This window comes from Tachyglossus aculeatus, chromosome 9 (genome assembly GCF_015852505.1).
Source record: "Tachyglossus aculeatus isolate mTacAcu1 chromosome 9, mTacAcu1.pri, whole genome shotgun sequence".
Lineage (NCBI taxonomy): Eukaryota > Metazoa > Chordata > Mammalia > Monotremata > Tachyglossidae > Tachyglossus > Tachyglossus aculeatus.
In genome coordinates, this window is record NC_052074.1 from 494287 (window position 1) to 519577 (window position 25291).

The following is a 25291-nucleotide window of genomic DNA, read 5'->3' on the forward strand; positions in this document are numbered from 1 at the left end:
TGAGGGTCTCGGCCCAGAGCTACCAGATCAAGGGATTCTCTTCCCGTCTCCCTCCAAGCTCAATGTCCGAAGGAGCCCTTTGGGAAGGGAAAAGCACTTACCGCCCAGACCGGAGACGTGAACCCAAGGATGGCAGCCCGTACCCCAGCCGCGACGTATGGCCCGACGCTCTCGCCTAGGCGGGCGTCCCGGAACAGCGCCCGCAGGATGTTCAGCGCATGGACCTGGAACAGAGACCCCGCGTGTCATCAGCCGGGGCTACGCTCCAAGACCCACCCGGGCCCCGACCCAGGCACTGACCCTGGGACTGACCCAGGTCTTAATGATAATTGCGGTTGGTATCTGTTAAACACTTACTATGTGCCAGGCACTGAACTTAGCACTGGGGTGGATACAAGCAAATCGGATTGGACACAGTCCCTATTCCACATGTGCCTCACAGTCTCAAGCCCCACTTTACGGAAGAGGTAGCTGAGGCCCAGAGAAGTGAAGTTACTTGCCCAAGGTCACACAGCAGACAGGTGGAAAAGCCGGGATTAGAATCATAACCTTCTGACCCCCAGGCCCGTGTTCTAAGCACTATGTCAGACCCAGACCATGACCTAGGCATCACCCCTGGGACTGACAAAGGCCTTGGCCCCATAACCGTCCCAGGCCCTGGCGCTGGGACCAACTCAGGTCCTGACCCATAGACCGACCCGGTCCCTCACCTACAGACCCAGGAACCCAATCCAGGACAGTGGCTCTTCCTGAGAGGAGGGGGAGGGTTGCTGGGGGGCAGAGTCGTATAGTCTCTAAGCCCGGGTGGGAAAATGCACACAAGGGCTCGTGTCCAGCCTGTGTCCCGCCCCGGTTCCCCAGCCGCCTCCCTCCCTCGCTCGCACACCACGATGCTGCCCTGGGTCCGCTGCTCCACTGTCACCTGTGGGACGGTGCTCTGAGGCTGTGGCTGTGGCTCAGCCAGAGAGATCAGCTCCTGCATGGCCACTTTCAGCAAATCCATGCGCCCCGTCTTGTGTCCGGGAGCCAGCAGCGCCTGTGGGACCCAGAGCAGAAAGTCCTGTGACTCCCACCCCCACGCTCCTCACCCCACTTCCATCCCCATTCCCCACCCCCAATCAACCAACCTTATTTACCGAACACTGTACTAAGCACTTGGAAGAGGACAATATAATAGAGTTGGTATACATGTTCCCTGCTCACAATGAGCTTACAGTCTAAAGGGAAAATCTATTTTTTGTAGGGTATTTTATTAAGTTTATTTTGTTAAGTACTTAATAGGTACCAAGCACTCTACTAAACACTGGGGTAGACACAACCTAGTCTGGTTGGACACAGTCCCTGTCCCACATGGAGCTCACAGTCTTAAACCCCACTTTACAGATGAGGGAACTGAGGCACAGAGAAATGAAGGGACTTGCCCCAGGTCACACAGCAGACAAGTGGTGGAGCTGAGATTAGAACCCAGGTCTTTCTGACTCCCAGGCCTGGCCTCTATAGGGACCCTTCCCACTGTGGGGAGGCAGCTCGTGGTTTCGGGCATGAAGGTACCGCCTGTCCGGACCCACGGCCACCTCGAGTTGGGCAGTGCTGCCCGCTCTACCTTCTCCAGTCCACGCTGCCCACCGCTCCCTATCTTCCCGCCACATCCCGGCCAGTGCCTGGCCATCGCGAGAGGCAGCCCAGAAGGTACCTGGATGTAGAAGGGGATCCCAGCGCTGCGCCTCGTGGCACAGAGCTTGGACGAAGCGTCGCTTGACTTGATCTCCTCCAAGACTGCCCGGAGCCACTTCTCTGGCAGCAGGTGAAGACTGTCATGGTGGCACCTGGAAGTTGGAAAAGGAGGTGGTGACATCAGGCCTGGCACCGACCGGCCCTGGCTGGCACTGGTCCAAGCCGGGGGTTTCAGGGCCTCCCTGCAGGGAGTCGGTTCCTGAGGAAACGTGAGCTTATTTCCATCAAACATACCGCCTCCGTTCAAATGGGAAGTGTGAAGGTATGCAAGGGTCTGCAGGGGGCACGAAGGGGTACAGGGCAAGAGTAACACCAAGACCCCTGTTTTCATGATCCAGCCTCTGTCTCGCACGGCACCTGCTCCGGCCTGCCCTCGGCTGCCTCAGTGAGAGAGCCCACTTCTGGGGGTAGCCCAGAGAATTCTCACCCTGACGAGCAAGAGAGACCTGGTCACTTCTGGAAGATGACCCCCAAAACTCTCACCGCAATGGGAAAGACACATGACACGTCTGTGTGACAGCCCAGAGAACTCATTCATTCATTCAATCGTATGGGATTGATGGGAGACAGACCAGGTTATTTCTAGGTGATGGCTTAGAGAACTCCCATCCCAATGGCCTATGTGACCCTCGAATCCAGCAACAGTGACCGTGGTGGCATGAGTGTGTGCAAGAGTACATGTACATTTCCATGGGCTGTGCCAAGTTTCCCGTGTGCTGGAGATGGGGAAACACCCTCTGAGTGACCCAGGTTGGGGGGGGTGACGTGCCGTAAGGCCAAAGCTGGTCAGGGGTTGGTCCGGAATCTGAAGCTGGGCATCCTGACTCCCACCAGACCATACTACCTCAGGCAAAGCAGGTCTTTATGGGCAGCACCAGGCCTGGCATCAGGGATCAGGAGAGGGGGGAGCCCAACCAGCCTCCTTAATGCTCACTCCCTTTGACCTCTGAATGAGGGCTTATAGGGATCAGAACACCCTTTACTGGGGTCAGGGGATCAGAGGTGTCCAGGTTGTTGGAGGCCGGAGGGCCAGAAGGCTATATAACTGGGGGGCCACAGGAAGGAGACCTGGAGGCTGGGGGCTGGAGGGCCAGAAGGCTACAGAACCAGAAGCCAGGAGGCTGGAGGCCGGAGGGCCAGAGGGCCAGGAAGCTGGGGCCTGGAGGACTGGAAGGCCCGGAGAGTTGGGGACCGGGGACTGGGAGCCAGAGGGCAAAGGCCATGGTGAGACAGGGATTCGGTCTCCTACGATGCCCCGCCCTCGCTCCCAGCAGGCAGAAACCAGGAATGTGGGGGAACCGGCCATGACACGCAAACACGGGCACCTCGGAGCCAGGTCTGGGCTGCGTGGGCCCTCGCCTCAACGACAGAGCTCCTCCCAAAAGCGCCCTCCCAGCCCAGACCAGGGCTCTGTCAGACCGCGGCACTGGGACGCTGGGCGGAATCGGGTGCCGGTTGCCCTCCTGGACAGCCAGCCTTGAGGCAGAGCTGGGCATTTCTTCCTTGTACTCATAACCTCTCGTGTCTCTAGGCCCAAACAACCCCCCTGTCCCCAGTCACACACACCCTGGATCAGCTGGTATTCCTGGCTGCCTGGCTCTCTGGGCACCCTCATCCCTACCAGAGAAAGAAGTGTTTCCCGCTGTTTGTTCGGAACCTGCTGCCCTCCAGCTGCAGTGGGGGCTCCTCACCCTGGTGGCAGGGGTGGGTGGGGGAAGGGGGAGCTGGGGAGCAGAAATTCTGGGTTTGCCCTGTCCCCCGGATTCCTGCTGCTGTGAACTCCAACCCTGCTCCCACACCCCGGCCTGCGGAGTCCAGGTCTCCTGCTCACCCCGTCTCCCGCCTGGTCCGGCCATCCCCAGATGCAATGACCAGAGTTGCCCGTGCTGCCGCAGAGGGAAGCAGCAAGGCCTAGTGGACGGAGCCCAAACCTGGAAGTCAGGGGATGCCTGCTCGGCCACTTTCATTCATTCAATCGTATTCATTGAGCGCTTACTGTGTGCAGAGCACTGTACTAAGCGCTTGGGAAGTACAAGCTGGCAACAGATAGAGACAGTCCCTATCCAACAGCGGGCTCACAATCCAGAAGGGGGAGACAGAAAACAAAACAAAACATATTAACAAAATAAAACAAATAGAATAGAATAGACTTGCCCGCTGTGAGACCTTGGGCAAGTCACCTCACTTCCCTGCGCCTTAGTTTGCTCACCTGTAAAATGGGGATTCAATCCCTGTTCTCCCTCCCCATTTGACTGCGAGCAGAGGCTGTGTCTGACCTGAGTCTCTTGCATCTACCCTAGTGCTTAGTAAGTGCTTAACAAATGCCGTAATTTTTACTGTTATTATTAATCAGCCCCGGGACTTTTGCTCAGCCCAGCACTACCCTCCCTGGTTGAAAGGAGAGGCCTGGGGAGAGGGGTGGGGGAGTGGGGAAGGCCCAGGCTGCTGTTCCAAGGGCTGGCAGATCCCAAAAGCACATAAGCGGTCCCCCACGGGGTGGCAGCGGCCCCAGTCATTCCCAGCAGTCAGCGGGCCACCCGCCTACGGGCTGCGGGCTCAGAGATAAGCCTTCAGCCCTCAGACTAAAATCCAATTACACTCGCTGCTCATTCTCCTAATTGCCCATTAAGAGGCAGCTTGTGCCCCTAAACCCACTGCCCGGAGGCCGCAAGGGGCCTCCAAATGTCTTCATCTGTGTCCCCTGTGCCGCCACCCAGCCTGTGCCTTCCCTTCCCCCCCGGCCCCAACCTCCTCTCGACCTTGGCAAAGTGAGCTGGCGGCCGGCTGGGGGCCCTTCCCAGTCCTGCTCTTCTATGACTGCCCCAGGTGACCAATCAGCCATCCCACCCCGATACCTCCAGCTGCAGCTCCACGCTCCCCTCCTCCTGCTACCCTTCCTTCCACTCTCCCCCAGCTTCACCCCTTGCAAGGTGGAGGGTTTCTGTTCACCGTGTCTGTCTCAGGGCCGTTACTTCCAATTACCGAGAATGCTGCAGGTGAGAACATGGGCAGCTTGCCTCCCCAGGAGGCAGGGATGCGGGTTCGGGGCGGCTTACCTGGCGAGCACTTCTGTGAGCTTCCCGAAGCCGGTGTAGGCTAGCTCGAAGGCGCCGCGGTGCCGGGCCTGAAGCAAGGGCTGTCTGAAGTACTCTCCGATCTCCTTCACCTGCAGGAGTGGGGAGACCCATGGGAAGCTGGAGGCATTGGGGGCCGGGCGGGCTTTAGCTGCTCCATCACTCCCTCCCACCTGGAATTTGTTTCAGGGCCCATTTTCCTTGCCTCCCCAGCACTAGCCCTTAGGTCTGGTAAAACTCTTTCCTTCACGGGAGACCCAGACAGTACCCCCTCCCACCTTCCCATTCCACTACTTCCCTCTGAATGCCCTTAATCCACTGTCCACTCCAGCAGGTCACACAGGTCACAAGGACACCTGACAGGCTAGTGGCGGAGTCAGGATTAGAACTCAGTTCTTCTGGTTCCCATGCCAGGCTCTTTCCACTAGGCCTCACTGCTACTCCATATGCATACACTCAAGCTACCCATGTGCCTACCCACCTGCTCACACACTTACGTTTACACACGTACACCTACACACACTAACACTCAGGTCTATACATATGTATACACTGACACACACAAATCTACACATGTGGGTACTCATGACTATCGGATGCACAGACACACCCCCATACATGCACACACATCTACACATGTGGGTACTCATGACTACTTACTTACACAAACACATGCCCCCCTGCCCTTTCCCCCAGAAACACACCCACTTGCACACATGTACACCTGTGTACTCTCAGACACCCAGGCGCACACACACATGCTCCAGTACACACACCGCCAGACACACTGGATTATGCCTTAAATCTTCCCGCCGGCGCCAGATGGTACCTCCCTCCTGATCTCATTACCCCACTGTCCGTGGAGCTTTTGGCGGCTCACTGGTCGTCTCCCCGTTCGCGCCCACCCGCCCACCCCTCTGCTGCTGGGCTGTCTGGCCCAGCCCAGTCCCGAAGAAGAGGCCAGGAGAGCCTGGAGTTTGGGAAGGTGAAGGGGGCCTGTGGGGTTCCCCGGGTACCAGCGGCCACATTCCTCAATCTGGGGGAACGTCCGCTGGCTTGCCCAAACCAGGGGAACCTGGCAGAGGCAAGGTGGTTGGACAGAATGTTTAGCACAATGCTCCACATGGAGCAGGCATTCAACCTGGGCAGCCTCCTGGCTCTAGAAGTCTTAGGAACTGTGGCCCCCACCCTGGCCCTCACCAGTTCTCCAAAGGGCCCAGGGAGAGGCAGCTGATCGACACTGCTCATGACGACAACCTCCACGTTTACTTGGGATGGCCTGAACTTGCCAAGATAGAGTTCTGTGCCACTGCTGGTAAATGGGGCCACCTGTGCTCACCAAGGCCTGGCCCCGCACCCGTGCCCGCGGACAGGGCAGCCTGAGCTCTGGGCAGAGAACTTTGCTCTCTCCATGCAGATATCTAGGCAGGGGACCATGCCGCACAGGCACACGGCCCTGCTCTCTTTGCACCCGTTCTCCACCCGCTTCCATTATACCCTATACCGACAGCCTGTGAGAGTGGGAGTCCCGTGCAGGCAGGGGACACATCACGTCTTTGAGCCAAATACTGCCCAGCGCCTTGTGCCAGGCACGGCCCCTGGTGACACTCAGTACGTAGACAGTCACCACCCCTATTCTCACCCAGCCCACAGTCACGCAGGGGACCTAACCCAAAAGAACCAAGGCACACAACAAAGAAGTCAGCCACAGGAGAAATCTGCCCTGAATGAAAACGGAATCTCAGCAGAAGTAGCCCCAAGTTGGGGTCACGGGGCCCCTGACTCCCTGCGTGTCCTCCACTATGTCATCAACCTTGCCAGGCTCCCACTGCCCCACCCATCTGCTCCATGTCTTCCTCAGAGAGGGGCGGCCGAAAGTGACCAGGGAATGACCAGCTAGGCCTGGCCCTCATCTGTGGCCTGGGCTGCAGGACCTGGGAGGTCTTGGGCCTGCTCTGAGAGCCAGGGGCCAACTTGGCCCCATGTGGGCTCGACACCAGGAGTCCAGCGGGCCACTCTCCGTGGAGCCCCGTAGCGCCGGCCACTCTCTGGGCACTGGTTTTGATCCAGAATCTTGTCCCACCTTGGGGCAAAGGAAATATTTACTTTCCAGGAAACGTCCACCGGGCAGAGTTGTGTGTGTACTGGACGTTGGGAGTCTCCGAAACCATATGGAGAGAGGGAAGGGGGAATCAAATAAAAATTAAAACCTAAAAAATTCCCCAGATTTCCCAACTAGAGGCTCTTGGAATGCTATCTCCTTGGAATCGGGGCAGTCTGATCCCGGGACCAGAGTCAGTTTGTGGTCAGCAGGGGTCGGCCACATAAGAAAACTCCACAGGCACCCTCCAAGCACCTTCTTGGCCGCCACACTGGCCAATGTCTGGCCAGCAGATGCCCGTGGATGGATCGCCATGGGGCCATTATGACATGACCAGCCTCCAGATGTGCCCGGCTCCACCGCCGCCCTCGCTCCGCACCCCTCAGGACCCTTTCCGGAGGTTTGGAATGCACGGACGGCTGAGGCGGCAGCTGATGGAAACCGTTACCTGTTGCACAGTCACTAATGTGTCCGGGGAGCCTGGCCCGCAGGGTCCGGGGTGGAGCTGGCACAGCAGGCCCAGGAGCAACGCCACCTCCTTCATGCTCCTCCAGCAGCACACCAGCACCGTCTGCGCTGTGACGTCACAGGCCGTGCTCTCAGGCCCTGCGTAAAAGATCCGGGGTGGGCACTGAGTGGTGGATCGGAGACACGCTTACAATTCCCCTGAGTCACCCTCAGCCCTGGAGCTCCTTTCCCCCAACTACCCTAAACACTCTCACCCAACCAACCACCCCCAAGTACTCCCCCTGCCTTGAGGTCAGTCAGTCAGCCGCGTTTATTGAGCACTTACCGTGTGCTGTACTAAGCACTTGGGACTGAAGGCCACTGCCCCACTGACCAGCATGGCAGGGACAGCACCAGATGGGGCTGCCAGTGGGCAATGGGTGCCCTTCAGTGTCTCCAGGGGGAAGGGGGAAAGCCAAAATATTCACACACCTTGATCCTAGATGCCCAGGGCCAACAGTCCATCTCCCGCTCTGGCAGCTGGGTAATGGCTGCTTCCTTGGCCCAACGCCCTCAGGCTGCAGCCCAAGCAGGTCTGCCACCCTGCCAAGGCTTTCCCCATACCAACACCGCCCACCTGCTTGCCAGGACTCGCCTGCTGCATCTAGGGGGGCATTTCCGGGCGGGTCCGGGCTCCTGCCCTCGGTCTGGGGACCACGCTGCCCTCCCAGAAGCTTCGCTTGGTGGAAGTAGTCATTGGTGTCACGGGGCTGGATCTCACTCAGAATCATCCACAGTCGGGCTGCTGCATCTGGGAAGGGGAGAGTGGGGTCAGGTGGCTAGTGGGCAGAGGGGACCAGAGTCAGGGGCAGGGGACAGAGGGAGGCTCATCTGGTGGGAAAAGCAGGGTCGAGGAGTTCAGGGAGGTGGGGAAGGCAATACCGTTATTTCTCAATGGTTTCCCCTCTGCCTCAGAGATGTCCCTTGAGATGGTGCCCATGAGAAGCAGCACTGCACTGTGAGGAAGTCAGCTCAGCCTCGGTTCACCCCCGCCCCCCCCCCCCGGGCCCACTGCCAGGTCACCGCCCAGACTCCCTCCCCACTGGACCCTCCTCTGCCCTGCTGCACTCCGGTCTGGGTGTCTTACCGGCATCAGTGTCCATGGGCACGAGACCTTCCGGGGAGGAACTCTGCACTACAGGGGCCACCACGGCTGAGAGTCGGTAGGCCGCCACCAGCAGCCGGGCCACCACGGGCTTCCATGCGTCCAGCAGGGTCACACTGCTTCCAGGAAAGTGGCAGACCCCATCCCAGGCCCACCGGCCCACCAGGACAGGACGGAGAATCAGGAAGGAAGAAGCAAGAGACACAGTTGGGGACAGCTTCCAAGGACACATGGCCCACGGGATGCATTTCCTTTCCCTGTGCATCGTGGGGCTGGGAGAGGTGGGCTCAGAGAGCAGAAACACTGCGCCTTCGGCCACCCGCGCCAGCCCTGCAACTGGGCTTGCGTTCTCCGCCTGAGCACCAGGGACCCCGCCACGCTCCTCCTACTCCAGCACTCCACTAGGGACTCAGTGCCCAGCAGGCACTTGACAAGTACCCCTGCCTGACTGACGGATAGTGGGTGGATGGAACCGATGAACCGCGCCTTAAAACCAGCAACTCAACCAGGCTGCAAATGGAGTCCCGGGCCCGGACGCTACCCTGCACTCGGCCCGCCTGGCTGGAAGTCGGACGATTCCATTCCTCCTTGGAGTACAGCTCCTCCGGCCTCCTTCCCCTCCCCGTTCCCCTGTGGATGGCAGCCCCATCCTGAAGCTTCCCAACAGGCATCACCGCGTCACGGCTGACTCACGATGGTGCCACCTGCTGCAGGATGCCCGTCAGGCAGTGGACTCGTCCGTACATCGGGGCCAGCGCTGCCGCCTGGAGCAGAGACTCTTCTGCCCGGGAAATGTCCCCCTCCAGCTCGTCCAGCAGGTGCCCGGCCACTGAGGGAGAGGAGGGAGGAGATGGAAGAACAGGCCCCAGGTTTCCCCAGCTCCAATGGGCCCCATCGGTTCTGGATGCCATCACCATTCTCCTGCTGGGGAGCTGGGCCAGATAATGGCCAAAGAGGGAGATATGTGCAGGGGAGGCAGTGTTCCAGGATTCAGTGATTAATGTCACAAACTTGCAGGTGAGCATTACAGCGTGCAAACTCTTAACCACGTACGAGCACACGGACATGAGGTGCGGCAGTCGGTGCAGGAGGGCAAGGGAGACAGTAGGCTCTGCGACCACATGACCAGCCTCAGCAGAAACGCTCAGCTCCTCCCTCCTAGCAGACTCCGCCTAAAGTGCTCACGACAACCTGCTGCGGCAACTTCAGGGCTGATGCTAGTGGCCAACACCAGATGGGATGAGGGGATTGAGGGTCGGGGCGATGTGGGGGCTGTCTTGGGGTGGTCGCCGGGGTGGTGAGGGAGGGTATCGATGAGATGCCAGACTCACTCCCAGCACCCAACACAAACCTGCCAGGGAGTTGTGCTCCATGGTGCCGGCCAGGCTGCCTTGGTGGTCCTGGGGAAGACCTGGAGGGGCGGGCAAGGGTGGGCACATGGCTGGCAGCAGGGCCTCTTGGTGGACGAGGAAGTTGAGCAGGTAGGAAGCCGTGACACAGTCGTATGGCTTGGTGCTGGTGCTCAGCTCCATGGCTGCTTGGAACAAGACTTGCAGCTGGGCGGGCTCCTGGGTGGGAATTTGGATCTCCCATCAATGCAAAAATCCCGCTTTTCCCCTGCCCCTCTCACCCTTCCCAGTCCCGTGGTGCTGACACCGGCCACTGTGAACTCCACCTGCCCCACCCCCGATGCATTCAGCACTACCGTGTCTGTCTCTCTCCCCTGTTAAACTGTAAGCTCCTGGAGGGCAAACCCCATTTTTTATCTACATTAAACCCTCTCAAATGCTTGGTACAGTGCTCTATAAACAGCAGTTGCCCAGTATGGCGCTCTGCATGCAGCAGACGCCCAATATGGTGTGCTACCCACAACAGGTGCCCAGGACTTTCCAATGAAACCAATCGGTCCGCAGGCTGGATCTGCAACTCATGGCGTTGGGTGTTGGTGCCTATGTTCAGTTCTTGCACCAAAACATGCACCCACATCTTAGAACAGCGCTTGGCATATAGTAAGTGCTTCATAAATACCACAATTATTATTATTAAACAGGAAAATACCACTTTGCACTACCTGAAGATCTACCACGGTTTTTGGGAACTTCATCAGCAGGTCAAACGCTAACGTCTTCACCTCCTCGAAAGTGCTGGCGAAACATTCCAAGAGTGTCTGGACCCGTTTGGGGTTTATCTCCTTAGCCAGCTGAAACACCACCGGAGCATCACCTAGCCGATACCAGCAGCGCTTCAGAGAAGTCAGCCACACTTGGCGAACAGAAAACCCCCCATCCTGCCTCCGCCCCCATAAACTGGGCTCACACTCTGCCTCCCCGCAGAGTGGAGTATGGTCCGATGATGGAAAGGGCTGAGGCCCAAATCCTCAGTCTTAGCCTGTTTCTAGAATACCTGGGCAGAGACCCTGGGCCCCCGGAAACAGAAACTCTCATCCAAGCCCCAGGGCTGGGAATCCCACCTCCGCCAACAACACGGCTGGGATGAACCCAAATCCAGTGGCTCGGAATTCCACTTCTGCCAACACCCGGCCAAGGGGGGCCCAAACCCCTTCACCAGCACACAGCCCGGATGAGCCCGACCCCCGGGGCCAAGGAGCAGCAGTTGAAAAGAAGGCAGTTGAGCACCTGTGCTGCTGGCGCCTTGTCTGCGCAGGCCCCAGGTGGCTGCGGCAGGGTAACGGCTCAGCCCATGCACAGCCCTCCCTGCTGAAAAAGCCAGTCCCCAGCCCCCTAAGATGCTCCATCCGAAAACACTCCAATTTCTTTTATTCAGGATTGGGGGGAGGGTGAAGACTGGGGAGCAGGGAAGAGGGGGCATGCCCCCTTTGGGTTCATCCTTCACACAGCATCTGGGGCGGCAGAGCAGGCAGAGGATGCCCACACCCCATCCGCCATGGGGTGGGTCCCGGGGAGTCCTCGGGAAAAACTTTTCTTTTTCTGGCAGAGCCTGGCTTGGCAATAAAGCCTGCAGATGCCAGCCAGTTCCCCAGGTCTAGCTCCTCCAGATCAGCGGCAACCCCTCCTGGCCGGCCTCCCTGGGCAGACCAACACTCTCCCCGCTTCCCTCCTCTCCACATCCATCCTTGGGCAAGTCACTTAACTTCTCTATGCCTCAGGTACCTCACCTGTAAAATGGGGATTGAGACTGTGAGCCCCATGTGGGGCAGGGACTGTGTCCAACCTGACTGCCTTGTATTTACCCCAGTACTTAGAACAGCGCTAAAACACAGTAAACGCTTAACAAGTACCATAATTATCACTATTTATAATAATGGCATTTGTTAAGCACTTACTATGTGCAAAACACTGTTCTAAGCGCTGAGCGGATACAAGTTGATCAGGTTGTCCCACGGGGGCTCACAGTCTTCATCCCCATTTTACAGATGAGGTAACTGAGGCTCAGAGAAGTTAAGTGACTTGCCCAAGGTCACACAGCAGACTTGGCGGAGTCGGGATTCGAACCCATGACCTCTGACTCCAAAGCCCGTGCTCTTTCCACTGAGCCACGCTGCTTCATCCACTGAGCCACGCTGCTTCATCCACTGAGCCACGCTATTATCTATCTGACTGTTCCCACATAAACTCAGGCAAGCCCTTACACACCGTCGGAGGCTGGAAACATTTCAGCCAGGGAGCTCAAGATGGTCAAGGCGGAGAACCGGGTGGCGTGAGAGGAGCCGGGGAACAGGGCTTCAAAGAGCCGGCTGCATACAGATGACAGGAAACCCTGCCAGAGACGTGGAATTACACGGGTCAGGGGACAGCGCGGGACACCCGCACCTCCGCTAGTCGGCCACTGCCTCGGCCGGTCTGGGGGAGCTTAATGTTACTGTCTGCTTCTCAGCCTGCCGGAGGCCATCCTAGCCGTCTGGGTAGGCTGAGGGGTGGGCCGAGGGAGTGCCGCTCTCCATCTGATATCACTAAGCAATGGGGGAGCCACTGTCACCGTCATTCCCATGATTCAAATCCCTCAGCCCCAACCCTGGGCCCCAACCTGGTATCGCTGCAGAGCCTCTGTGGGTTCCTCCTGGGCCAACCTGGGGTCGGGGTTCCCCTGAGCCGACTCGGGGGCCGGTCCTGCCCGGGCCTTGTTCTGCGCCAGCCTGAACAGGCCCTGGGAGCTCTCCCGAATCCTGCAAAACAACTGTGGTGGGGAGGAGAGAGAGGAGGAGGAGGAGGAGGCAGGGGCAGAGTGAAACATCAGTAGCTCTGGGCATTACAAATACCACGTTCTGTGCGGGCTTTGGTTCTTCACCAGAGTTTGATGGGGAACATGGAACTTCCCGTTTCCTTGGGCGCCCGTGGCCCCATCCCTGCCACTCACTTGTCCTGTGGGCCCGCGTGGACACCCCCAGCCCTGCCCCCCAGCCCCATGGACGCCCATGACCCCACCCCTGCCTTTTCCCCGTCCCAGCCTGTCTCCATTCATTCACTGAATTGCATTTATTGAGCGCTTACTGTGTGCACAGCACTGTACTAAGTGCTTGGAAAATACAAGTTGGCAACATATAGAGACGGTCCCTACTCAACAGCAGGGAGGGGGGAGACAGACAACATAACACATTAACAAAATAAAGTAAGTAGAATAGTAAATATAACTAGTTACTAATATATCCCTACTCCTCAGATCTCAAGCACAAAAGGAAGGCCTGATCTGGGTGGCACCAGTCACCCTCGACACCCCAGCGTGGCACAGGTGGTCAGTTTCCTCATGTTGAAAACAACCTACCTCGCCCCCGGGCCCGGCCCTGGTCCCAGCCCTGGTCCCCACCTACCCAACTCACCTTTCCCAGGAAGGAGCAGATCTGCTGCCTCAGGCCCGGGGACTGGACGTTCAGGTTGTAGCGGAGGAAGAAGTGGATTAGCTGCATCTCCTCTGCAGTGACCAGCTCGGTACTGCGGTGACACTCACACAGCAAGCCGAGGGCATCGATGCGGACCTGCGTAGCCGGCAAGGGGCGGGTACAGTGTGTTGGGGGTCTCGTCCAGCCCAATGCATGGGGAGAACGAAAGCGGGCAATTGCTTCCCCAGCCTCTGCGGGGAAGGGAATAAGGGGCAGGTGCAGAGGGGATACCTCTCCCCCCGTCTCGTGCCAACCTCAGGCTGCTCACACCATCTCACTGAGCTTGCTTTGCAGAGGGGATAACGAAGAGCAGAGCAGTCTTAGGTAACAGGACTTCCACCCCTACTCCAGGCCCCCAAAGCGGTTGAGCTCTGGCCTCCACGGCCACCTACCTGGCCATGCTGGTGCACCAAGCCTTGTTTTATCCACCCGCTGGTCACCAGGTGACTCCAGGGCCCCAGAGTGGAGGCCTGCAGGTGCCCATGGGCCCGTGCACTCCTCAGACATGCCATCAGTGCTCCCAGGGGCCCCCGGCCACCTCTGCCCCGACCTGCACAATAGGGACACGGCCGGGCAGACCATGAGTGGGCTGGCCCCCCGAGCCACTGACCCCCAGATGCCCCACCCCTGCCCATTGGTCAATGGTTGTGAGTGGACTGGTCCCCCCAAGCCAATGCCCCAGTCACATCCGTCAGCACTGGAGGCCACCGTGCAACAGGGTCACAGTCGTGCAGATCACGAGCTGGTCGGTCCTGCGAGCCGCCTCCCCGCCCTCCCCCAACCTCTCAGTCAGTCCCCACGAGCCCGCTCACCGTGCCCGGCGCGGACAGAAGCCTGGAGGACGTCCACCATGTGGCCCAGTCCAGCGGGGCTGCATCGCAGCAGCTTGGGCAGGTAGTAGTCGGTGATGTGTGTTGTCTGGGCCAGGTCCCCCTCACAGAGGACGGAGAGAAGAGGGGACACCCAGGTGGTCAGCCATGGGCCCACCCAGGCCTCGGCGCCTGGGTGCTCATGCTGCAGGCTGGCCCGGTGGCTCAGGAATAGGGCTTCCAACAGATCGCTGGCGTGCGGGGCCAGGGCCTGGTCACCCATCACTGCCAGGACCTGAGAGGGCAGGGTCGGGGCCAGTGCCAGCAGCCCCGCTGCCCCTATGCACTCTGCAAGGCAGCGCAGGGCGGCAAATTTGCCCTGGACATGCCACTCCAGGCTGAGCAGGTGCCCCGTGAGACCGGCCAGGAATGGGTCGTTGGGGACAGCTGGAGAGGGGGGCGGGGTTGCTGAGGCATCGGGGGCCGAGGAGGGGGTGGCATCGGTGGCCAGGGTGGAGGTGGGAGTGGCCTGGGAGAGCTGGTGCAGTCGCAGCAAGTTGCGGAAGACGAGTCTCGCCTGGTGCCTCACAGCATCCAGGGGATGGTCCCAGTGGGCGAACACGTAGTCCAACAGGGGGCCAGCTGTAGGAGACGTGCCCGCCAGGCTGGCCCGCAGGCCCAGGGATCCTGCGCTGAGCAGCTCCAGGGCCGAGTTGGTCCAGGACACCAGAATTCGGGACAGGGAAGCCTCCAAGCTTGGCTCCTTCACCCTGCAGGGGGAGGGGGAGGGAAGCCGCAGGGTCGGAGCCAGGACGCCCGCCCCCCCCCGCCCCCCCACGCCTCCGGGAAGAGGCAGTCCTGCGCGGAGATCGTGGACCCGTCCTGGGCCTCGGCTTTCCCACCTGCTATTGGGGAGAAGGGCCCCTGCCTCTCTCCTTCTGACTGGGACGACCCGGGGAGGCTTCGTGATTGTCCCCTCCCAGACATCTGGATGCTCCTCGGAGGCAGAGACCAAGGCCTCTCCTTCTACTGGACTTCCCCCAGCTCTGCACCCAGGAGGTGTGTGCCCCTGGGCCTGGCTTGGGGATCTGCACCCAGCCCTGGCCCTGCACTTGGCATGGCCCCACGCCCCCGGCCCAGCTCGGTGCTCATGGTGATGACAAGAGTCAAGAACCCATGCTGGCACCAGAAATGCAGCCAGTCACAGATCCCTGCACGCAGACACACGCAGATGCATGCCGGCACACACACACTACCACATCCCTGCCCTGACCCGCCCTCGCGGGTCGCAGATTTACCGGGAACTCAGGGCGGACAAGACACGGGCGATGTCGAGGAGGAGCTGGTCTCCACCGGGCCCCAGCTGGCCACCCTTCCAGTCCAGCATGGCGAGGGCCCCCTGGCACAGGAAGAGCAGCACCGGGTCTGGGATGGGCCCCAAACACAGGCTCCCACAGCTGCTCCGGAACCACACAGGCACCTCGGCTCGGTCCTGCTCTGCCCGATCCACTTTGTGCAGGAGCAGCCCGCTCACCTGGGGAGGGAGGCACTGTGAGCATAACCCCCCGCCCCTTCAAACCCTCCCTGCCACCTTCTCAGCCTGGTATGGAGTCTGGAAGAACGAGGCCTCACCCGGGGAAGTCTAAAAAACAGTGTCACCTGCTCCCCATCCCTGTTCTCACTCTCTGAGGTGGAGGCCCCTACCTCCAGTCCCAGGCCTCAGCCCTGCCAACACTGGCAGGACCGGCGGACTCCCGCGGGGCAGGGAATGGATCTGTTGGCTTCAGGCTGAACTCAGAACTGCCCCCCCCGACGCTTTGGAACAGTGAGGCTCTCTAAAGCCGGTTGCCCAGCTTCCAATACCGGGGCCCGATCAGGCCCAGGCCGCGGGGGCCGCAGCAGGCCGCGCTCACCAGCTCCGGGACCCCATCTGGCTGGTCCCACATGGTCTTGGTGAGGAGGATGACAGCCAGTCCCGCGGTGCTCTGGATGTTCTGGGGGAGGTCGCCTACACATGGTTGGGCACCCGCACACAGAACTCTGAGCATGTGGCCTGACACAAGCCCCACATCCCCGGGGCGACTCCCACCCTCTCCCATTCCGGTGGGGCCCTCATCTGGCCCAGTCTGTGCCCACGGCCCTGCCCTCCCACTGCTCGGCCAGCTGGTGCCCCGTAGCCTCCGGGCTCCCCCGTCCACGCTGATCCCACCAAACCCCATACAGCACCCGTGGTGCAGGACTTCACAAGCCCATGCGCCGCTCCCTTACCGTCGCCCAAGATGGAGCAGAATGTGTGCAACAGGCCCACCGTGCTCTGCCACAGCGCAGACCCCGGGTCTCTCCACCGGTCCCCCTGGAACACCGGGACCCTCTGCAGCGTGGTCATGGAGACGCGCACCGCCAGCAGCAGGCCATGCAGGACTGCGGCCTGGCCCAGGGGATCACCTCGCAACTGTCTGGGCCGAGCAAGAGGAAGAGGGAGAGTGAGAGGTCGGGGCACTGGAGTCACGGGGCCTGCCATTCCTTTGTTTCTCCCCCCTGGGAGGGTGGAAAGCAGACCTGATGCCTGTCTGCCCATCTGTCCCTCTGTCCTTCGCCCGTTTCCCCGCCCTCCCAGGCAACAAAACTGCTGTGGACATGAGACCACCCCCTCAGCAACCACATGCCCCACCTTCCCCCGGTGGATAGCTCCTCCTTCTGCTATATCCCGGGTCTCCCCAGGACCCAGAGGGCAGCTCCTTTCTGGGGAATTCTTCTCCTGGTATTTTGGGCTGGGCCCTTCTTATTCCCTGCTTCCTTCCCCCTTTCCTCAGGAAGACGGGAGGCTTTCCTGGGTAAGTGGGGTGGACTCTGCCCCCACTCTGCCACTACTTGCCTGACTTGTTCCAGCATCTCCAGGAGGACCTTCTGCAGAAACTGAAGGACTGACACAAAGTGGCCAGGGTGAGGACACTGCTCACCCTGGAGCTGACCCATCCCGTCAGCAGCAACACATCAGCCCATTTCATCCTGTGAGGACCACATCTTTGACGCATCCCCTGCCCCTCAGAGACAGTCAGCGCCTTGTTCGGGGGGCAGGGTAGTGCTTCTCTGAGAAGCAGTAGGGTGGAGAAGCACAAAATCTTTTTCCCATCACCAGTACCCTTGCTCCTGGGGCCACACACACCCTATGCCCAGCATCAGGGCCTCACCTTCCCAGACCAGGTTCTTGACACTTTCTTTACCTGCAGGGAAAATAGCAGTCGTGAGGAAGGGGCTGGGGCCCAGTCAGATCAGGAATCCCCCCTCCCACCTCCGCAGAGGGGGCCTTTCTCGGGCTGAGTGAGAGAGCCACTGAGAGTCGCCTCACCCAGGTGGAAGTCCTCCAGACAGCAGGCGAGATTGTCCATGACTCTGGGGTAGGACTTGACATCGGCTGTTTCCAGCTCCGCTAGGAGGTGGCGAGTGAAGCTGTGGCCCGCGACTGCCAGAAGCAGGTCCGGGAGGCTGTTGAGGGTGCTGCCAGGGAGGACGGGGGTTGAGCATGCCGATTGCCTATCTGCATGGCACGGGCACTGCTACCCCCACCTGAGTGGCTCCCGCCCTCCATGCTGGCCCCTGGAGTCCCCACCCCGGAGCTCTGGGGGGCCGCAGCCAAGTGGATTGACTTGAGATAGGCCCCGGAGCAAGCAGGGGTGGGGAGAGCAGCCTGGTATGCCCAGTGTCCGCAGGGACCACACACTAGGGGAATACGGCAAGAAGAGGCTTGGTGCTCGGACACGAAATGGAACCCAAGCGATTTGACTTCCTCAGACGAGCGCCCTCATAGACTCGATCATCTCCTACTCTCCGACAGCCTGGGAGCTCCTCGAGGTCAGGGACTGGGCCTGCTAACTACTGGACTCACCCCAAAGGCTTACTACAGTATCTTGCACACGGTAGACTCAAAGTTCCTCGAGGGCAGGGATCGTGCCTACCAACTCTACAGAACTCACCCAAGGGCTCATTCTAGTGCACTGCGCATGGTAGGCTGGAAACATCTTGAGGGCAGGGATCATGCCTACCAATTCAATTGTTCTCACCAAGAGTTCACCTCAGTGCTGTCTGCACACAGTAGACTGGAAACTTCTTGAGAGCTGGCATTTACTGATTCTACTGAACTCTCTCGCATTCAGTACAGTGCTCTGCACACAGTAGGTGGGCACTAGTTTCCCGATGGATCCCTACACCCGGAAAAAGTCATTTTCTCCCTGCTTGGGGTCAGATGGGGGGTTTGATCAGCTGGCCCCACTTAGGTTGGGGCCTACCTAGCCAACACCTTCTTCAAGGGGTTCTTGGGACCCAAGGACAAATAGACAACTCCGAGAACATCCAGACAGTGCCGTGTCACGGAGGCATCTGCGTCGCTGCCGTAGGCCTTCTCCAGCAGCGGCCCCATCTGCAAAAGAGCACAGTGCCGGCAGCCCGGCCCGGGGTGGGGGGGTCCCCGGTCGGGAAGGAGCCAGGTCAGCATAGGCCCCTGACCATGACAGCCCCGCTGCCCTGGCCAGAGGTGGGCTCTGCTGTGCCAACTCTGTGGTACTGTACTTTCCCAAGCACTTACTACAGACTGAGGGACTGACTGACTGATTGAGTGAGTGAATGGCTAAGTACTTGAATGAGTAACTGAGTAATTGGTTGACTGAGTGAGTGACTGAGTGACTGGCTAATTGAGTGACTGGCTGACTGATTGAGTGACTGGTTCTCTGAGTGAGTGGCTGACTGGAATGAGCGTAGTGTGGCTTAGTGGAAGGTGCACGGGCTTGGGAGTCAGAGGTCATGGCCACTTCTCAGTAGTATGACTTTGGGAAAGTCACTTAACTTCTCTGTGCCTCAGTTAGTTACCTTATCTGTAAAATGGGGATTAAGACAGAGACACACGTGGGACAACCTGATAATCTTGTATCTACCCCAGTGCTTAGAACAGTGCTTGGACCATAGTAAGCGCTTAACAAATACCATCATTACTATCATTATGATGAGCGAGTGGTTGACTGAGTGAGTGGCTGGCTGGCTGGGTGAGTGACTGAGTAGAACCATACCTGTTTGAGGCAGTGGATCTGACGCACGCCGTCAGAGAGCTGGGCACAGCGCAGAAGCAAAGAAGCCAGGTTCTGCCCATCAGCATCTGCCAAAGCTACATGGGTCGAAGAGAAGTTTCCGTGGTATCAATAGAAGGAGTAGGCAGCCAGCATGGGGTTTTGTGGCTTTGTCTGGTCTGAGGGGGGTAGTGGGGGAACGACGGAGGGATGGACGGGGGGCACCTGGGGGCTAAGGCTGACTGGATTGGGCCCGGAGAGAGGCCGCAAGCTGAAAAGTGTCCCGGGCATGGTGGGACACTCTGGTCAGACACCTAGGAAAACCCTGACTGACTCTCTCTTGTCACCTGCCAGCTGCAGTGGGGTGCTGGAGCATAATCATCACCCTAGCCCTAGAATCTCCGCCTCAAGGTTTCCCTGATCCCGGGACCCCTCCCCACCACCCCCTTCTCACACTCCAAAGATCCCTTCCACCCCAGGCCACAGAAGCCAGCCTGGGGCTCATGTCTCCAGGGTCCCCGGCATAGTCACTCCCCTGCCTGGGATATCGCCCTTCAGAGCCCCCTCGAAACCTGCTTCCTCCAGGAGACCTTCCGGATTAATCCCCTACTCCCCTCCTACGGCTGCTCGGCCCTGACGGCTGAGTTGCATTCACGGTTTTGTAACTCAGCCAAACAGTGCCACGCAAACCCCCCAAATTTCAATGTGCCCCTGGGGTCAGCTCCGGGCAACTGTGGGGCACTGACCACATGGACTTTCTCCTGGCCAGTGGCCCTGGCCAACACTTCCCATCTGTTCAGGAGCCCTCTTCCCACCAATTCCCGCTCCCCTGTTCCACCTTGTCCCCCGTCTTGCTCCCACCCCATGGTCTGGCTCAAACTGGGTGCCAGGCAGATGCTGGGCCTGTCAGGGAAAAGTACCAGTTACCCAGACAAATCCACCTCTGGGTTGTCACTTACCCTTCAAAGTTGCAACTTCCTGCCCACCAAGGACCAGTGCTGCCACCTGCACCTCTTTCTTCTTCTTTACCACCATCTTGGTCTGACAGGACAGCGGGACCTGTGAGAGAGAAACAGGCTATTATTAATAAAAATGACTGTAATGCTTGCTAAGCGCTATGTTCCGAAACCTGTGCTAAGCGCTGGAGACACAAGAGACCCCAAAGGTGTGTGTGTAGAAAACAGAGAAATTTGGGGGTCCCCGTGGGATCCCATTAGCCAATTAGCCAGGTCCCATTGGACCTGCCAAGCTCCCCTTCCCACACTCCTGATCATCATCATCACTAGGCCAAGCTGCTTATCTGTTGCCGAACTGTAATAATAACAACAACGTTGGTATTTGTTAAGCTCTTACTATGTGCCAAGCACTGTTCTAAGCGCTGAGGTAGATACAAGGTCACCATGTTGTCCCACACGGGGCTCACGGTCTTCATCCCCATTTTCCAGATGAGGTAACACAGAGAAGTGAAGTGACTTGCCGAAGGTCACTTGGCTGACAAGTGGTGGAGCCGGAACTAGAACTCACGACCTCTAACTCCCAAGCCCAGGCTCTTTCCAATAAGCCATGCTGCTTCTCAAGCACCTTCCAAGCGCTTAGTACAGTGCTCTGCATACAGTAAGCGCTCAATAAATACGACTGACTGAATGAATGAATGCTTCTGCTAAGGCACCTTCGCATCCAAGGTACCACCCTCCCGCCCTGGGGCCCCTTCCGCCTCGGCTGCTGTGAGCCCGTTGTTGGGTAGGGACCGTCTCTATTTGTTGCCGATTTGTACTTCCCAAGCGCTTAGTACAGTGCTCGGCACATAAGCGCTCAAAAAATACTAGGTAATAATAATAATAATAATAATAATAATAATGGCATTTGTTAAGTGCTTGCTATATGCCAAGCACTGTTCTAAGCACTGGGCAGGGGGGTACAAAGTCATCAAGTTTGTCCCACATGGGGCTCACAGTCTTAATCCCCATTTTCCAGATGAGGTAACTGAGGCGCAGAGAAGTCAAGTGACTTGCCCAAAGTCACACAGCTGATAAATGGCAGAGCCTGGATTAGAACCCACGACCTCTGACTCCCAAGCCCGGGCTCTTTCCACTGAGCCACGCTGCTTCTCTTGTTCTCTCCCAAGCACTTAGCAGAGAAGCAGCGTGGCTCCATGGAAAAAGCACGGGCTTGGGAGTCAGAGATTATGGGTTCAAATCCCGACTCCACCAATTGTCAGCTGTGTGACTTTGGGCAAGTCACTTCACTTCTCCGTGCCTCATCAGTAAAATGGGGATGAAGACTGTGAGCCCCACGTGGGCCAACCTGATGACCTTCTATCCTTCCCAGCACTTAGAATCAATCGCATTTATTGAGCGCTTACTGTGTGCAGAACACTGTACTAAGTGCTTGGGAAGTCCAAGTTGGCAACATATAGAGAAAGTCCCTACCCAACAGTGGGCTCACAGTCTAGAAGGGGGAGACAGAGAACAAAACCAAACATATTAACAAAATAAAATTAATAGAATAGTTAGAACAGTGCTTGGCACATAGTAAGCGCTTACAAATGCCATCATTATTATTATTATTACTACAGTGCTCTGCACACAGTAAGTGCTCAATAAATACGATCGAATGAAGCAGCGTGGCTCAGTGGAAAGAACCCGGGCTTTGGAGTCAGAGGTCATGGGCTCAAATCCTGCCTCCGCTACTTGTCAGCTGTGTGACTTTGGGCAAGTCACTTCACTTCACTTCACTTGACTTCTCTGGGCCTCAGTTACTTCATCTGTAAAATGGGGATTAAGACTGTGAGCCCCTCGTGGGACAACCTGATCACCCTGTAACCTCCCCAGCGCTTAGAACAGTGCTTTGCACATAGTAAGCGCTAAATAAATGCCATTATTATTATTATTATTATTATTATTAAAATGGGGATCAATCAATCGTATTTATTGAGCGCTTACTGTGTGCAGAGCACTGTACTAAGCGCTTGGGAAGTACAAGTTGGAAACATATAGAGACAGTCCCTACCCAACAGTGGGCTCACAGTCTAAAAGATTAAGACTCTATTTATTTTACTTGTACGTATCTATTCTATTTATTTTATTTTGTTAGTATGTTTGGTTTTGTTCTCTGTCTCCCCCTTCTAGACTGTGAGCCCACTGTTGGGTAGGGACTGTCTCTATATGTTGCCAACTTGGACTTCCCAAGCGCTTAGTACAGTGCTCTGCACACAGTAAGCGCTCAATACGATTTATGATGATGATGACCGTCTCTATATGTTGCCAACTTGTACTTCCCAAGCGCTTAGTCCAGTGCTCTGCACACAGTAAGCGCTCAATAAACACGATTTACGATGATGATGACCGTCTCTATATGTTGCCAACTTGGACTTCCCAAGCGCTTAGTCCAGTGCTCTGCACACAGTAAGCGCTCAATAAACACGATTGATGAAGACTGTGGGCCCCATGGGGGACAACCTGATCACCTTGTAACCTCCCCAGCGCTTAGAGCAGTGCTTTGCACATAGTAAGCGCTTAATAAATACCATTAAAAAACAAAAAATGAGTGAAACTTTGGGAGGGGGAAGGAACGCGTGAGGGGAGAGTCTCCCAGGGAACAGGCGCGAGCGACCGCAAGTCAACCTCGTTGGCTCTCGCGAGAGCAGAGGGGGCAGGCGGCCAAGCTCATTCATTCATTCAGTCGTATTTATTGAGCGCTTACTGTGTGCAGAGCACTGTGCTAAGCGCTTGGGAATGGCCCAGCCTGAGGGAATGCGGCGGGGGGAGGTGTTCGGGAGGCTGACCTGAGGCCGGTCGGGCGGGCGGGCGACACACGGCTGCGCGGAGTCGGCGAGCGTGACGGGCGGCGGGGACAACCAATCGGCTTCCCCGGGCCGCGTGACGTCACGGGGAGGCGGGCGCTCCGGCCCCTCGCCCTCGGGGATTGGCGGGAAGGCCACCCGTCTAGCCCGCAACCGGAGGCGCGGCCTGCCTCTACTCAATCAATCAACCATCATCAATCGTATTTATTGAGCGCTTACTATGTGCAGAGCACTGTACTAAGCGCTTGGGAAGTCCAAATTGGCAACGTATAGAGACGGTCCCTACCCAACAGTGGGCTCACTTATTGAGCGCTTACTGTGTGCAGAGCAGTGGACTAAGCGCTTGGGAAGTACAAGTTGGCAACAGATACAGTCCCTACCCAACAGTGGGCTCGCAGTCTAGAAGGGGGAGACAGAGAACAAAACCAAACCGACTAATAAAATAAATAGAATAGATAGGTACAAGTAAAATAAACAAGTAGAGTAATAAATATGTACAAACATATATCCATATATACAGGTGCCGTGGGGAAGGGAAGGAGGTAAGATGGGGGGATGGAGAGGGGGACGAGAGGGCCAATCAGTCGTATTTATTGAGCGCTTACTGTGTGCGGAGCACTGGACTAATCAATCAATCAATCAATCAATCGTATTTATTGAGCGCTTACTATGTGCAGAGCACTGTACTAAGCGCTTGGGAAGTACAAATTGGCATCACATAGAGACAGTCCCTACCCGATAGTGGGCTCACAGTCTAAAAGGGGGAGACAGAGAACAGAACCAAACATACCAACAAAATAAAATAAGTAGGATAGAAATGTACAAGTAAAATAAATAAATAAATAAATAAACAGAGTAATAAATATGTACAACCATATATACATATATACAGGTGCTGTGGGGAGGGGAAGGCGGTAAGGCGGGGGGATGGAGAGGGGGACGAGGGGGAGAGGAAAGAAGGGGCTCAATCTGGGAAGGCCTCCTGGAGGAGGTGAGCTCTCAGGAGGGCCTTGAAGGGAGGAAGAGAGCTAGCTTGGCGGATGGGCAGAGGGAGGGCATTCCAGGCCCGGGGGATGACGTGGGCCGGGGGTCGATGGCGGGACAGGCGAGAGCGAGGTACAGTGAGGAGATTAGTGGTGGAGGAGCGGAGGGTGCGGGCTGGGCAGTAGAAGGAGAGAAGGGAGGTGAGGTAGGAGGGGGCGAGGTGATGGAGAGCCTTGAAGCCCAGGGTGAGGAGTTTCTGCCTGATGCGCAGATTGATCGGTAGCCATTGGAGGTTTTTGAGGAGGGGGAGTGATATGTCCAGAGCGTTTCTGGACAAAGATAATCCGGGCAGCAGCATGAAGTATGGATTGAAGTGGAGAGAGACACGAGGATGGGAGATCAGAGAGAAGGCTAGTGCAGTAGTCCAGACGGGATAGGATGAGAGCTTGAATTAGCAGGGTAGCGGTTTGGATGGAGAGGAAAGGGCGGATCTTGGCAATGTTGCGGAGCTGAGACCGGCAGGTTTTGGTGACGGCTTGGATGTGAGGGGTGAATGAGAGAGCGGAGTCGAGGATGACACCAAGGTTGCGGGCTTGTGAGACGGGAAGGATGGTAGTGCCGTCAACAGAGATGGGAAAGTCAGGGAGAGGACAAGGTTTGGGAGGGAAGACAAGGAGCTCAGTCTTCGACATGTTGAGCTTTAGGTGGCGGGCGGACATCCAGATGGAGATGTCCTGAAGGCAGGAGGAGATGCGAGCCTGGAGGGAGGGGGAGAGAGCAGGGGCAGAGATGTAGATCTGGGTGTCATCAGCGTAGAGGTGATAGTTGAAGCCGTGGGAGCGAATGAGGTCACCAAGGGAGTGAGTGTAGATTGAGAACAGAAGGGGACCAAGCACTGAACCTTGGGGAACTCCCACAGTAAGAGGATGGGAGGGGGAGGAGGAGCCTGCAAAAGAGACTGAGAAAGAACGACCGGAGAGATAAGAGGAGAACCAGGAGAGGACGGAGTCTGTGAAGCCAAGGTCAGATAACGTGTTGAGGAGAAGGGGGTGGTCCACAGTGTCAAAGGCAGCTGAGAGGTCGAGGAGGATTAGGACAGAGTATGAGCCGTTGGATTTGGCAAGCAGGAGGTCATTGGTGACCTTTGAGAGCGCAGTTTCCGTGGAATGAAGGGGACGGAAGCCAGACTGGAGGGGGTCGAGGAGAGAGTTGTTGTTGAGGAATTCTAGGCAGCGCGTGTAGACAACTCGTTCAAGGAGTTTG

At 57.6% G+C, this 25291-nt stretch overlaps 2 protein-coding genes across 2 annotated transcripts in view; both read right to left on the reverse strand.

The window, feature by feature from the left end:
• Positions 1-17384, reverse strand: part of THADA (THADA armadillo repeat containing) — a 32837-nt gene extending 15453 nt beyond the window's left edge. The window contains exons 1-19 of the mRNA XM_038751528.1: positions 17377-17384; positions 16454-16641; positions 16099-16193; positions 15484-15719; positions 14189-14955; positions 13769-13926; positions 13317-13472; positions 12527-12676; positions 12136-12259; positions 10593-10744; positions 9873-10089; positions 9215-9350; positions 8504-8640; positions 8012-8167; positions 7358-7515; positions 4791-4900; positions 1694-1826; positions 923-1036; positions 102-224 (exon numbers count right to left, since the gene is read on the reverse strand). Coding sequence (XP_038607456.1) covers positions 102-224; positions 923-1036; positions 1694-1826; positions 4791-4900; positions 7358-7515; positions 8012-8167; positions 8504-8640; positions 9215-9350; positions 9873-10089; positions 10593-10744; positions 12136-12259; positions 12527-12676; positions 13317-13472; positions 13769-13926; positions 14189-14955; positions 15484-15719; positions 16099-16193; positions 16454-16571 — 3240 coding nt within the window. The 5' untranslated portion in view covers positions 16572-16641; positions 17377-17384. The remainder of the gene's footprint in view (positions 1-101; positions 225-922; positions 1037-1693; positions 1827-4790; positions 4901-7357; positions 7516-8011; positions 8168-8503; positions 8641-9214; positions 9351-9872; positions 10090-10592; positions 10745-12135; positions 12260-12526; positions 12677-13316; positions 13473-13768; positions 13927-14188; positions 14956-15483; positions 15720-16098; positions 16194-16453; positions 16642-17376) is intronic.
• On the reverse strand, positions 17210-23063 carry LOC119932388 (thyroid adenoma-associated protein homolog). The gene is made up of 6 exons (XM_038751529.1): positions 23027-23063; positions 20202-20301; positions 19246-19340; positions 18472-18602; positions 17535-17683; positions 17210-17409 (listed from the first exon to the last, which is right to left on the reverse strand). Exons 2-6 carry the CDS (start codon positions 20275-20277, stop codon positions 17318-17320), a joined length of 543 nt encoding a protein of 180 aa, XP_038607457.1. The 5' UTR covers positions 20278-20301; positions 23027-23063; the 3' UTR covers positions 17210-17317.
• Between the last annotated feature and the right edge of the window lie 2228 nt (positions 23064-25291).

Bases quoted from the DNA above. Each gene is read 5' to 3' on its own strand.
- LOC119932388 (XM_038751529.1), bottom strand. From the start codon at position 20,277: ATGGTGGTAAAGAAGAAGAAAGAGGTGCAGGTGGCAGCACTGGTCCTT. The intron at 18,603-19,245 runs GTATGGTTCTAC...GCTCTTTTGCAG, and splicing joins AGATCCACTGCCTCAAACAG to ATGGGGCCGCTGCTGGAGAA. The intron at 17,410-17,534 runs GTGAGGCGACTC...TTTTCCCTGCAG, and splicing joins TCTGGAGGACTTCCACCTGG to GTAAAGAAAGTGTCAAGAAC.